At 54.0% G+C, this 13,111-nt stretch overlaps 4 protein-coding genes across 4 annotated transcripts; 1 reads left to right on the forward strand and 3 right to left on the reverse strand.

Moving 5' to 3' along the window:
• Positions 1-1,679: 1,679 nt before the first annotated feature.
• Positions 1,680-2,271, reverse strand: J7T55_011770 (uncharacterized protein; the record flags this gene model as incomplete). Its single annotated transcript, XM_053136588.1, has 2 exons — positions 1,680-1,774; positions 1,899-2,271. 2 exons carry the CDS (start codon positions 2,269-2,271, stop codon positions 1,680-1,682), a joined length of 468 nt encoding a protein of 155 aa, XP_052999575.1.
• A 1,252-nt stretch (positions 2,272-3,523) lies between these two features.
• Positions 3,524-4,390, reverse strand: J7T55_011771 (uncharacterized protein; the record flags this gene model as incomplete). The annotated part of the gene is made up of 1 exon (XM_053136589.1): positions 3,524-4,390. The coding sequence occupies one exon, from the start codon at positions 4,388-4,390 to the stop codon at positions 3,524-3,526; it is 867 nt and encodes a 288-aa protein (XP_052999576.1).
• Positions 4,391-9,040: 4,650 nt separating this feature from the next.
• J7T55_011772 (glycoside hydrolase family 51 protein) lies at positions 9,041-11,183 on the forward strand (the record flags this gene model as incomplete). The annotated part of the gene is made up of 4 exons (XM_053136590.1): positions 9,041-9,192; positions 9,244-9,446; positions 9,548-10,574; positions 10,637-11,183. 4 exons carry the CDS (start codon positions 9,041-9,043, stop codon positions 11,181-11,183), a joined length of 1,929 nt encoding a protein of 642 aa, XP_052999577.1.
• Positions 11,184-11,504: 321 nt separating this feature from the next.
• J7T55_011773 (uncharacterized protein) lies at positions 11,505-12,754 on the reverse strand (the record flags this gene model as incomplete). The annotated part of the gene is made up of 3 exons (XM_053136591.1): positions 11,505-11,897; positions 12,044-12,191; positions 12,567-12,754. The coding sequence occupies 3 exons, from the start codon at positions 12,752-12,754 to the stop codon at positions 11,505-11,507; spliced, it is 729 nt and encodes a 242-aa protein (XP_052999578.1).
• Positions 12,755-13,111: the final 357 nt, after the last annotated feature.

Below are 13,111 nucleotides of genomic sequence, written 5' to 3' on the forward strand. Positions count from 1 at the left end.
CGCGAACCAAGCAGTGGCCTGTCCTTCCTGGCTGGTGGGTGGAGTGTGTGACGAGAGGCTCCAGAGGGTCGGAAGTCGGGGGAGGGATTATGATTATGACCTTGAGAACGGGGCGTGAGAGAGAGAGAAGGAAAGAAGACGGGCGGAATGACAGCAGAGACAAACGTGGAGATCGCGTTCTGCTTTCTTGCCTTGCACCTGAGCACCCACCAATCCCTTTGCTGGTCAAATTGGGGGGAGGGGAGCTCCCGTCCACCGTAACAGTTTGCACAGTACTGTGGCTGTTCGTTTCTGTTCCTGTTCCTGCGCCTGTCATTTTTGGACACGCTTCCGCTGGGCTGCAGGGAGGTCAGGCACCTTGCATTGGCTCGGCAATTTCATCCAAATGAGTACTACTTAGATAACCTGTACCTCATCATCGCACCCAGACTTCGCGGTGAATCTTGTACCTCGCCAACAGGCCAAGTGCAGGACAAAGCAACGCCTGTAAGCTCCCAGGTCCCGGGTCAGCAGCTTTCCAGGTCCGTTCGGTTGGTGCATTGTGCGCTTTATGTCTGCAGATTGCCAGATCCATTAGCCTGTGGAGTGAAGTCTATTCAGTCAAGCCTGTGACCAGCTCCACAGCATGGAGTCTATAACCTTGGGAGGCGTGCGAATCGATCAGATAATTCTCACATGGGTGCATTCATCGTATTCAGTGTAACCCCATGAGCTCAACCCGGTCGGCACGCTAATTCTTCAGCAGAGACGCGTCGACCTGTGCTCAGGGTCTATTGACCAAGGAACGGGCGCTAAAATTGGTCGTCCCGGCACGAACGGTTCTGTGCGAGGCGAGGATTGTCGACGCAGGGAAGAGAACAGCGAGCAGAGAGCATCATGCCCCAATATTATACACTCTTTAGACACATCAAGCCCTTCCCATGAAATAGTCCATAATAGACACGGCCGCAAGTCCTGACTATGTGTCAAATGGCCTAGCCTCTCTCAAGCAAGAATAAGAGATCGACAGAGAGGCTGTGGTAAATCATGTTCGGCGTTGTGTGCATCAGTCTCTATATGTCGAGACTTCTATTCGAGACTCAGAAAAACGTGATACGACTGTGACCTGTACGCGACATCCGGAGTACTGGCCTAGTACACGAAATGATGCTCCCTAGTGAGACAATCACTTACCACGTTCAAGTACGCGGGTGCATCCGTTTCCGTTCTCACACTCAGAAGAATCAACCCAAGTGCTACCCAATTCAACCAGGTGACAATGGCAGCTCTTGATATATATATGATCAAGACCGCCAAACAGCATTCGACCTTTAATAGCGCACTGGCTACTAGTCGCCGACTGCATCAAGTCTTCCTTGAACTTGCTAGGCAGGGTTCAATACAGCTTAAGCAAAAGACGTGACATGGAACATCGTACTTCTTATACGTTTTGAAACGATTCCGACGAAATAACATATACACTGAATAACATTATCAACTTAGGAGCATTCAAGCATTTACTTGCTCATCAAGCCGCCTCGGGCCATAGAAATCCCATAACGCCGTTCCCATTCCCAATGCCATGTCATATCCATGCTAAATGGCGAGGGAAAGCTAGCTCCTCGCCAACCAGCAAAAGTCCAGTTGAGAACCCTTCGCTGGGCCGGAGGTCCTGCCATCTCTCCGTCGTCCAGGTTCCTTCAACCCTCACAGAAGAAGTCGAACTCAGCATTCGAGCTCGTCAAAGTCAAGAAAGCGGTCTGAGTAGCCGAGTTGATGGCTGCCTTGCACTGAGCTGTTTCGCACACACATCGTCAGCTTTTTCCTCCTCTCTCACAAATCCCATGCAATTATCACCACTGCTACTACCAACACAGTCCTCAGGAAAGAGGCAAGAGAGAGGGAAAGGCCAAACTTACTATTTTGAGTATCACAATCCGACACCTCGAGCCCGGCCCCGTTCCCGCCGGAGTTGGCCGCCTGCGCGCACTTGTTCTTCTGGTTGTCGCAGCTGCGTCCCGCCGCCGACGCAAAGTCGGTGAAGGTGTCGCCGTCCACCTCGAAGGGGCGGTCCGACTGCCCGCTGTTGGTCACCGCGTCCGCCTTGATCCCGCCCAGCGCCCCCGTGAACGCCTGCAGGTTCTGCTGCGTCGCCCCTCCCTGCCGCGGGAACAGCACCGAGCCCCCGCCCAGCATCTCGCCCACGCCCAGCTCCGGCCCCGCAGAGGCCAGCGCGCCGCCCCCGCCGAGGGCCGCGGCCAGCAGGAGGGCTGAGGATGTCGGGAGCTGCATTATGCCTGTGTATATGTGTATGTGGGGTGCGTTCCGTGAGCTCGCGGCTGAAGGTAGGATTCTGTGGGCTTCGTCGCTTGGGCCAGGCCACTGTGGGTAGTCAACCTAGGCAAGTTGTTCGTTCGTCCTTCCGCTCGTTGATTCGGGTCGTGATCGTGGTCTCAGTCCTCCCAAGGGTCCAATTGCCGGCCTGGTTTTGTCCTTGCGAATCTCGATACGAGGGCTGTTCCAGCCGTTCAACACTGCAATTAGATACTAATAAAACAAAGGAATGAATGTCGTTAACAAAGCCCAGCTCTATAGAGTGTCAAAAAGATCAGATTGAAGTTCGCGCAAGAGTCGAATGCGAAGTGGTTGAGGTCACGGTCCGAGGCCATCTCGGGCTAGACATGAAACGGCCGCCATCCTGGGTCGCGCACCCAAACCTGAAACGCTACTGAGACGAACATAGACATGGCGATGGGTGATAGGCAAGCTTGCCTTCCCCACCTAGAACTACTCAAGTAAAATGCATTTGGGGGATTTCGCGGGGTACCTGGCCATGCTCAAATGAAGATAGGCAAAGTTGGCAATGCAATTCACTGAGATTCCCTGCGGGACAGGCCTCCGTGGTAATATGTTGCTTAGAGAGAACTTATCGAAGACAACACCCCTTTGAATGGTCTTCTACGACCTAGCCTGCTTTGAGATGAGAAACTACGCGGCGACCTTTCATGTCCTTATTAATCTTTCCGATGGTAGACTACGAGCTCCTGGGTGTGTGGCATCTACGGCATACCATGGGATGAACTCTTGCCGTTCCTGTTTCAATGGCCTTCACTATGCCGAACATCACTGAAGCTAGGTGGGAAGAAATCGATCGGTCACAGGAGATATTTCTCAACGCACGAATTGATGTAAAATCAAAAGGGTATCTGTATTAATCCTCCCTTGAATCAAGTCTGTGCGCAGTGGCAGCGTAGAAAACAATGAAGCGTCCCCATGAAACGTATTGACAGGCTTCGTTTTGCCTTCAAGTCATATTCATTAAAAAGAAATCCTTGCTAGTCTATGTCCAGAGATATGCCTCTCCTTTTGGACTTTTTGTCGATCTGCGAATGAACGCTATGCTGTTGACTCCGAATTGTCGAATAAAAAAACGCCGAGCCTCGTCAAGCGAGGTAAATCAAAATGCCTCAGTGAAGGTGGCACAGCTACTGCTGAAGCCAGATCCATCGCAATGCAACCACTTCAGGTTGAGGAGATATCCACCCTAAAAGTTGGACGATGCATTGACGTTGCTTGGGGCATGATAGCTCTCGAGTGTGCTTTGGAACGGAGACCTTGCACTGCCAGTGACCGTCGATCCAGCGTTGAGCCCGCCGACCTCGCTCTTGCCTTCGGATCCGTTGTTGTAGCCCATGAGGCCGTCGTTCTCCTCATTAGCCTTCTTGCGGCCCCAAATTCTCCAGGCGAATAGACCGGCGACGGCAAGCACGATGGCACCTCCAACACCGACTACGACGCCGATGATAGTGTTCCTTGTCTGCGTGGACATGCCAGAGCTACTGCCTCCGCTGTTGGCTTCGCTCAGGCCCGGCGTTGGGGTCGAGACCGAGACGGATGTGGAGCTGCTAACCGACCCATCCGTGGCGGTGACGACAATGACAGTGGTGGAGGTGGTTGGGCTTGCGGTTGTGGTGGCTGAGCTAGATTTTGCGTCGGAAGTGGTCTCAGAGGAGGATGTGGTGGCAGCCGTGCCGCCTGCCGAAGTCGACGGGGCGGTTGTATCGTCAGTAGATGTGGTGGTCGGCGTGGCAGCATTGTCGGATGTGGTGGTCGCTGCGTCCTGGGACGTCGTGGATGTCGTCTCCTTGGAAGTAGTGCTCGTGGTCTCCTCGGCCTTTGACGTAGTTGTTGTTGGCGTGGAGTCTTCACTGGTAGAGGTTGTGGTCGCGGCGCCCCCACTTCCGGTCACGGCATCGGCGGCATTGTTGAGTGCGTCTCCCACGAGTCCCTGCCTACGGGCCAACTCGACGCCATTTCGGCCGAGGATGGCGGCGTCGATGATGAAGCCCTGGGCGATGGAGTTGGCAGACAGGGCTGCCACGAGCAGCTTGAGCATGCGCGTAGAATGCATTTTTGGTAGTGTCGTCGGTTGCTCTCGTCGGTTGTCGGGAGGCTCGGTCGCGACGGATACGACACCAGGGTTTGGTTCACTGACGATGACGAAACCGTCTCTTGCGATTACTGACGAGTCGTCGATCGATGGTATCGGCGGTCGAAGCACCGTACGATGACCAAGGCGAGGGGCTTAATTAAAAGGGGTTTCTTGAAGGGGAAGTCCGCTGTGAGTCAAACTCTGACGTCGGCAGTGCCGATGCTGATACCGAAGTCGAAGTCGATGGGTACTTGCGTAACTGGCTGCGATGTACAACCTGCTTATGATTGTTTGGATAGATAGCGAGTGATGAATGTATTGTTGAACGATGGACGAAATGAGAAAACGAGAGAAGCGAGTGACTCTGGCCTGGGATGGGTTGTGTGGGTGTGATGGTTTTATTGAGATTGATGGTGGGTGGGTGCCGAAGGAAAGGCCCAGTGGGGAGGGAGGAGGCAGGGGCCAAGGGAGAAAACAGGGGTGGCGGATGGACTGGGACTGGGGACGGGATCTCTCTTTCTCCCAGGCTGTCAGGCCACCCCGATGCAGCAGCGCAGCGTCGCGTTCCGGGTGCCAGTGCAGATGACCGTCAGACAGAGCAGAGCCTGGACCCGCCGTTTGAAGACCCTTTGGAATGGCAAACGGCGCTAAGTAAAACGGGGGCGACACCACCACCTCGGTATCCCCCTCCGTATTATGCTGGCAGGTTGGACTGTGGGACAGCCTCCTTCTCACAGATTGTGCTTGCCTTTCCTGCATGCCATTCCTGTCTGATTTTCACTCTCCTGTCTTGTTGATCATACTGTACAATATGCGAACGTGTATGAGGGATTATACTATCCTGTGGAATTCAATCGTTGAGGGGCACACACTAGGCAAGCGTACCAGACCAAAAGATTCAGGGATGAGGCTGTACCGTGGGCTTACTGTGTCGGCTCTGACTGGCTTGAAGTTTTCTTCCCGTCTTTGCCCCAAGACACGCCGGTGTTTGCTACTAATAGGTGAGACCATTAAAAAAGCACAGTCTAGACTCTCACGCTTGCGAGACAAGATGTTGCAAATACAGTACAGTATATAGGTGCTGCCCCGATATGTGATGTGAATCGCACAACAGCAAATTCTGTGGCACGCTCGTTATTCGACCGTCATTGGAATGAAAACTGCATACACTGCACAAATACATGCATACATCATTGCACTGTACAGACAGACGTGTTACGGCACGGGGACGTCACGGCACGACAGTCGCTGCCAGATCTGGTTTGAGCTCCGTCCGGCCCACGCCCACGTCCGTTTTCCTTTTCGTCTTGGCGTGGTAGGCTGGCAGACCACCGACCTCGTATTGGTTTTTTGGCATGCGACCCAGAGGCCACCGGCCCTCTAGCCCTCCAGCCGTTGCCCTAACAAGCGAGCGCCTGACTACCAACCACGCTTCAACTTGCGACGTCTTGATGTAGAGGGGGTAAAAAATTGTGGATGGTGTTGTGTTCTACACGCAGCTTGACCGCTTGGGAGTTTCCAGCCACTGGTGTTCATGCGATGTCGTCTGTTCTACGACCCTGCCCAGCCTGCCAGCCTGCTGATGTATGCGACGTTGCGACCATCGACGATGGCCCTTCCATGCAGACCGATGGTTGTCTCCTGATTGGCGGCCGCGGTCAAAATGGTCAAGAGTCTGTCTGACATCTGGATGGACCATCGACATGGCCACCCACACACCTCGAGGAGGATGGCTGGCAACATCGCACTCCTGCTCGCCACCTGGCCGGGCTGGGCCTGGCAGCATTGGTTCTCCTTACGAGCTGCCACCTGCTTACCACCAGCACTGCCTGCCATCGACGTACCTGTCATCATGCTGTGTCCAAGGGGTACTATGCAGTAGGAGACCTGGGAGGACGCATGAAAATGACTCCATCGTCCTTGACAGGTCAATGTTACCTGCTATAGATTGGGCTTGTCGATGACGATCTTCGCCAATGCCTCTTCAATGACCCTCTTGCGGGCATGGGCCCGTTTCATCTAGCACTCAGTCGTCACCTGCCACCAAGAAACCCCACGATGCTTGGGAAACAACGGAGGTGCTGGATCCAGTTGAACCACGACCTTCGAGAAGCCATCGCTATAGCCTACTGCATCCCATCTGCCGACAGGATCGACCATCCCGCGTGTACTATTCATAGAGGGTTGCACGCGCACGCCCATCTTGCAGAAGTGCGAGAAGTCTAGCTTGCAAGCCACCAGCCTGCCAGGTATCATGCTAAGACTCGCCAGGGTCGCTGGGTAGGGAGCCCCAGCAGCCCTACGCAGCATCACAGTACTGTACAATCCACCGTCTCCGGGCCTCACCTCCTATCTGAGCTCTGGGGTGACAATCCAAAAAGGACCAAGATCCCAAATTTGGTCGTGCTCTCGTCATACCGGTCAATTCAACCCTGATCTACATCATCGCAGCCTCGCCTTTCTCTCTGCCCCGTCTACCCGCCCGCTAAACGCTGGGATCCCCCTTTCATTGCTCATTTGCACCGCCCGCTTGTCCCGAGGCTGTACCCACAGCGAATCCCAGGGTTCATTCGATGCGCCGTGCGCCTACCAAGCTGACGAACACCAGCCCATCCAACGCAACTGAGAGATTTACATGCTGGGGCCAAACAATCTCCACGGCGTTTGAAGCTCCACGATCGCAAAGCGACCGAGCAAGCGCTGCGCTGTTGCACGCGAGACAATCGCCCTTGTTCCACTGCGCTGCTCAGACCGAGCCGCGAGGCCCAAAGCCCCCAGTCCCGGGACAATTTTCAGGTCACCGGACTCGGACACTGAGACCTCTTCCCCGTCTCCTATGGCTGACGGAGCGCGCACAATTTGACCTCGAGATTCACTCAAGAGTCAACATTGCTCGTCCTTTTTCTGATCTCTTCTCTCCGTTGACACCCAACTTAATGCAACGGGCACAGCGATTGTGTCATACCAAGCAAACACAAAGTACATGGGTCACTACAATCTTGCTCGAACCCCTGTCCTCCCAGGGGGACTCAAATGTCACCCGACCCCGTTGATCTTCTTCGCCTAGCCGCCAGCCGGCTTGACGGACGTCAAACAAGACACCATGCCCGACATCCACACGTGATTCGAAACACGTTGTTTCCACAGGCTCGACTATGTAATACTTTCCACAGCCGATATTTTTAGCATCACGGGTCTTGTTTGTTTTCCTTGGATATCCGATACCGTCAAGACAACATACTAGCCGCTCTTCGCGCAACGTCCATTTTGGGCTCAACGCTGCAGTTTTGGCCGGCCGCTCGACGTCTAGTCAAGGTTTTCAGCCTAGGCAGGACCGATTTCGACAGTGAGCAGGCCTTTAGGTTGTCGTTAGCGGGAGGCCGTTGCGGACGTTGTGACTAGATCGAAGCTTATCTAGCGTGTTGTTCATGGCGCAAGCAGACCCCCACATCCTCTCTTATGTCTACCTATTCATTGCCCGGCGGGACAACGCCACGAGTCGGGCACCCGGCACAGACTCACGCCCCGCTCGGGGGGCATGCGCGACTAGCTTTGTTATACCATGCCTCTACTGTCCTCATTACGCAGATGCCTCTGGACAAGCGTCCTGACTGCCGGCTTCTCTTTCCCCCGTTGGGCCCACCTAAGCACTTTCTATGCGCAAAGTTGCGGACAGGAGAGCTTGTAAAAACAGAATTCAGATAGTCATGGCTGTCGCCTGAGGTTTCAAAGGTGCCCTATCAGCTAAGTCTCATCACTCGCCCAAGTTTGACTTGTCTTCCTGTTATCCAGTGGCTTGGTGCCAAGCCGGGAAGGGAACCAAGCATCTGCCACCCGCGTTCAAGAGCCGATGGCTCTTCGCAGGGGGGCGAACAAAAAACACCATCAACGTCATGACCCGACGAAAGGACCGCAGAGGATCCAGACTATCTACAGTCTACTGCAAGCTGCCCACAGTTTCCACCCAGAAGAGCGCCGAAATCGCACTCTAATAGGTTCGGTGCAGTGCGCTGCTCGGTGGGTGATATAGCGAATACACTTGGGTAAACATGCGATGTCTTCGCTCGAGGACTTTCTCCAACATTAACCCCATGTCCACTCCACACAACCTCCCCCAACTTTTCCCCAGATTACCAGGATGAATGCTCTTCAAGTACAAGCCAGGGCACGAATCGGCTCGAGACATGGGCCCAAATCGGTGCCGACTACGCGTCCTCATTTCGGGACGAAGGTGACATTCCTTTGCTCACGCGGTCGAGAGCAGGCGTAATACCCCTGATTCAGTTGTATACCCCGAGGACGTGGAATCTTCCCCTCATCCAACGGCACAATGCGCGGACTCACGTGCCACTAGCTCGATATCCAGGACCATCCTGCAAGGGGCTGGCACGATTTCCTCGAAGCTTATTGATGCGCATGTCTCGAGCTTTTGCTAGGGTTGGAGATGATGTTACTCTTGCTGTGGAGGCAAACATGGGGAAATCTGAGCTTTTATCCTGGCCGGGCGAGACGCGTGAGAGTTGCGAGATGGTGATAAAATGAAGGCGTTGGCCCTCTCCACGAGGCTGGGGATGACTGCCAACCTCTCGCTGGCCTCCAACGTCAATCAATCGCGTGCTCGGCTTCATCATGGCGCCTCTGTCGATACTGTCGCTTCCTCTCCTTGTTAGAGCTGTTTCGGCTGTGACGCTCTCAGTTGCCAGCTCCGGTGGCAATGAGACTTCGGGCTATCAATATGGTCTCATGTTTGAGGACATTAACCACAGTGGTGATGGGGGAATGTGAGGCGCATTAGACTCAACACTGCAGACGACCTCTAATAATTTTCATAGTTATGCCGAATTAATTCAGAACAGGGCTTTTCAAGGCTCGGACCTTCACCCATCAACACTAGATCCGTGGACAGCAGTTGGCTCTGCCTCGATCGCCTTGGACAACAGCTCCAGCCCTCTCTCGTCTGCGCTTCCAACATCGATCCAAGTAACTGCCTCAGCCGATGGCACCGTAGGGATCAAAAACCCTGGTTGGTGGGGAAGTAAGTCTCACAGGTCTTGTTGTTGGCCGTCCCCTTGATTCAAGAGCTCGGATATGTACTTGAAAGCAGTCATGAGCGCTCATTGACATGGCATTCCACAGTCGACGTCAAAGCCGCGAACACCTATTCTGGCAGCTTCTACGCCCTCGGATCATACCAGGGCAATTTCACCGCAAGCCTCGTCTCGGACATCACCAACGAGACGCTCGCCTCGGCAACTGTCGCCTCCTCGTCTGTCGCAAACACGTGGATCGAGCACAGTTTCGAGCTTCAGCCCTCGGCGGACGCATCCAGCAGCAACAACAGCTTCCTGCTGACATACGAGGCCGCATCCGGCGACGTTCTCAATTTCAACTTGATTAGCCTCTTCCCTCCCACGTATAAGGATACCCCGAATGGTAATCGCGAGGACCTGATGGAAGCCCTGGCAGGGCTCAACGCGAAGTACTTCCGTATCCCCGGCGGAAACAACATAGAAGGTGAATCAGCGGGCTTGCAATGGAATTGGACGAAGACGGTCGGGAACCTCACCGAGCGCCCTGGCCGGCCCGGTGATTGGGGTTACGAGAACACAGATGGTCTTGGCCTTGTCGAGTACATGCTCTGGTGTCAAGACCTTGGCCTTGAACCCGTCCTTGCCATCTTCGCAGGCTACTGGCTGGATGAGACTGCCGCCTCGGAAGCCGAGCTGCAACAATACGTCGACAGCGCGCTCAACGAGCTCGAGTTCCTGATGGGCGACTCATCGACTACCTGGGGCGCGCAGCGCATCGCGCTTGGCTACACGGAGCCGTTCCCCATCCACTACGTAGAGATCGGCAACGAGGATGGCCTGTCGACGGTGGGCTTGTCGACATATTCAAGCTATCGATTTAATGATTTTTACAACGCGATCACCGCCGCATACCCGGATATCCTCGTCTTCAGCTCCAACACGGATTACGTATACAAGAGCTCCGGCCAGGACTATCACCAGTACACGTTACCAGACCACTTCGTTAGCCAGTTCAACTACTTTGACAACTTTGCCAATTCGTCCGGTCATCCCATCATGGTCGGAGAATTCGCTGTTGTGCAAAACAACACTGGTAACGCTGCTGATGGTACGAACTGGAGCAATCCCAAGAAGTAAGCTCCGACACCCTAGCAAGTTGAAAGCAGGATACAAGAAATACTGACATGCATATTAGTCTATGGCCATACTGGATCGGTTCCGTCTCCGAAGCCATCTTCCTCATCGGCACAGAGCGCAACGCCGACCGAGTCTGGGGCGTCTCCTACGCACCGCTGCTGCAGAATCTGAACAGCTACGAGTGGTCCCCGGACCTGATCTCGTACACCGCCGACCCGAGCCAGACGGTCCTCAGCACGTCGTACGAGGTGCTCAAGCTCTTCGGCAACAATGTCTTCACCTCCACACTCCCGGCCGACGAGACTTCCGGCGCCGCGTTCGGCCCGGCCTACTGGGTCGCGGGTGTCGATAATGCCACGAGCACGTACTACCTCAAGGCTGCTGTGTACAACAGCACCGCGGATGTGGACTTTGACGTTTCTTTCGAGGGTCTCAGCAGTGACTCGGCGACGCTGACGGTGCTGACGGCGCCGGATGGGTATTCGCATAATGAGATTGACAGCGAGGCCGTCACAACCACGACATCTACTGTGTCGGCTGTCGATGGCGTGTTCAGCTTCAGCTTGCCTGAGCTGAGCGTTGCGGTTCTTGCGGCAAAGGCTTAAATTCTTGTACATATACAGCAAATCAAAATTTGTTTTTCACTTCAGGGATACACAGGACCATGCATTCAGAGACAAGTTGATTGAGATGAGATTGCCCTAACTAAACCCGGTTATCGTGACCAATGTCGCCATTGCCATCTATGTTGATCACATTTCCCAGCACTTTGTCCCAAAAGCCATCCCGTTTAACGCTTCCGAATCGAATTTACCTCCCATGTCTCTGCTCATCGACCACAAGCCAGGTGCCCAACCACCATCCCTTGCACTCAAGCCCGACCTCGTCATGTACACCCCAAGATATGTGGGAGCCCTCTCACCGCCTCACATTCGTCTGCCAGGCAGAGAAGGCGACGACAGCGCGCAGCTGCATGGCCGGTAGCTGCTCTGGAGGTCCTCCATCTTGTCCTCGAGATCCTTCATCCTCGCCGAGGTCTCCTGGGTGCTCAGTGCGGATGACGAGCTGTCGGGTTTGTAAAAATACAAGTAGATGTCGCCGTTGGTCCGGGGCGGGATATTGACGACGATGCCACCACTGTTGTTGTTGCAGGTGTAGTTGGTGGCGGCAACGCGGGTGCTGCTGGCGATTGGCGCGCGGGCGTTGGTGTTGGTGTTGCACATGATGGGCCTTTTGTGAGGAGTTGTAGGAGTGGAGTTTGACTCGTGGATGAGGCGGATCGCGAGTCTTTCTCTTGTAGTTTGTTGGTCGTAGTGATGCTAGGTATGAGTGTTGAAATGTTGAGCATGCGAGTGAGGTGACACAGCAAAGTAAGGTCTCAGAATCGAAATCATTGTTTCCATGGTATCGAGCAAGAGCTTCCTTTTTTAAAGACGTCTGATGGAAGCCTGTATGCGGTGTTCACCTCAGGCAGTAACATGTCTTCCTGAATCTTGCGGTACTCGTCTTTGTTCCCACGACGTGAGGCATTGTTCTCTGCGATATCCGCGTGATCTTTCGTCGTGGCCCTCGAGGAACTACCATCGCCATCATAACGGCAAAGACTGAAACTCCTGTACATACACAGCCAATCGATAAACACAGTTCAAATAATGACTTGAAAGAAATCTAAAGCCACGGCCGAATCGACCAAATAAATCAAGCCCGAGGCAAAGCCATTGTCTTATTGAAGATTACCGTCGCCCATCGTGTCCCCAAACAGTCTGCCTGTTTAGCCATCCCACATCGCATTTCCCTCTCTCCTCATTTCCCACCTCATCCGCCGCAACCCAGATCACCCGGTACGTCGTGAGTAGGAGCCCGTCAATCCCATGGTCGTTTTCGCCACTCACCCCCCAAGTTGCTTTTGCGAGCCCTATTGACCCGAATAGGTCGATGGACAAAACAATGACGGCTGCTGTTCACCAAACAAAGCCTGTGAATAGCACTCAAGGCCTGCCGCACCCTGGCAGTGCTGGCAATTTCTCTGGAGCTCTAGCTGCGCCACCTTATCCTCAAGGTCTTTGATCCTGCATTGTATGTCCCGAATGTTCGCCTCAGAGGTAGTGTTCCCGTTGTTGAGGGGCGCCACACTGACTTCGCTCTTGGTCTTGATTTTGAGGCCGAATTTAGTCATATTGGGTGTGCTTGAGGATGTCCGGGGCCTTAGAATTGACGTAGGTGTGGATAATTGAGTCAGTGTTTTCTTCTGCGTCTGGTCGTGACGCTGTTGAACTCCTGGCGGTGGAATGACACGATGGAGCGCGGCGCATCAAAATATAGGAAATCACAACCAAATTTTCATAGTACGAACCGAGCATTTTCCTTGTATCCAATGAGCTGATCATTGTTTCATGTCGCCTGTGGGATTCTGCAGGGTATAATTCAGGCAGGCGTGTCATTGGATTTCGCGGTATTTGTCTTTGTTTGCATGTAACGCACTGCTCTCAGCGAGATCTAGATCATTCCTTGGCACTCAGTTCTGAGTATCCAG

The sequence above is a fragment of the Diaporthe amygdali genome (assembly GCF_026229845.1).
Source record: "Diaporthe amygdali strain CAA958 chromosome Unknown NODE_2_length_3802984_cov_64_841326, whole genome shotgun sequence".
NCBI classification, from domain to species: domain Eukaryota; kingdom Fungi; phylum Ascomycota; class Sordariomycetes; order Diaporthales; family Diaporthaceae; genus Diaporthe; species Diaporthe amygdali.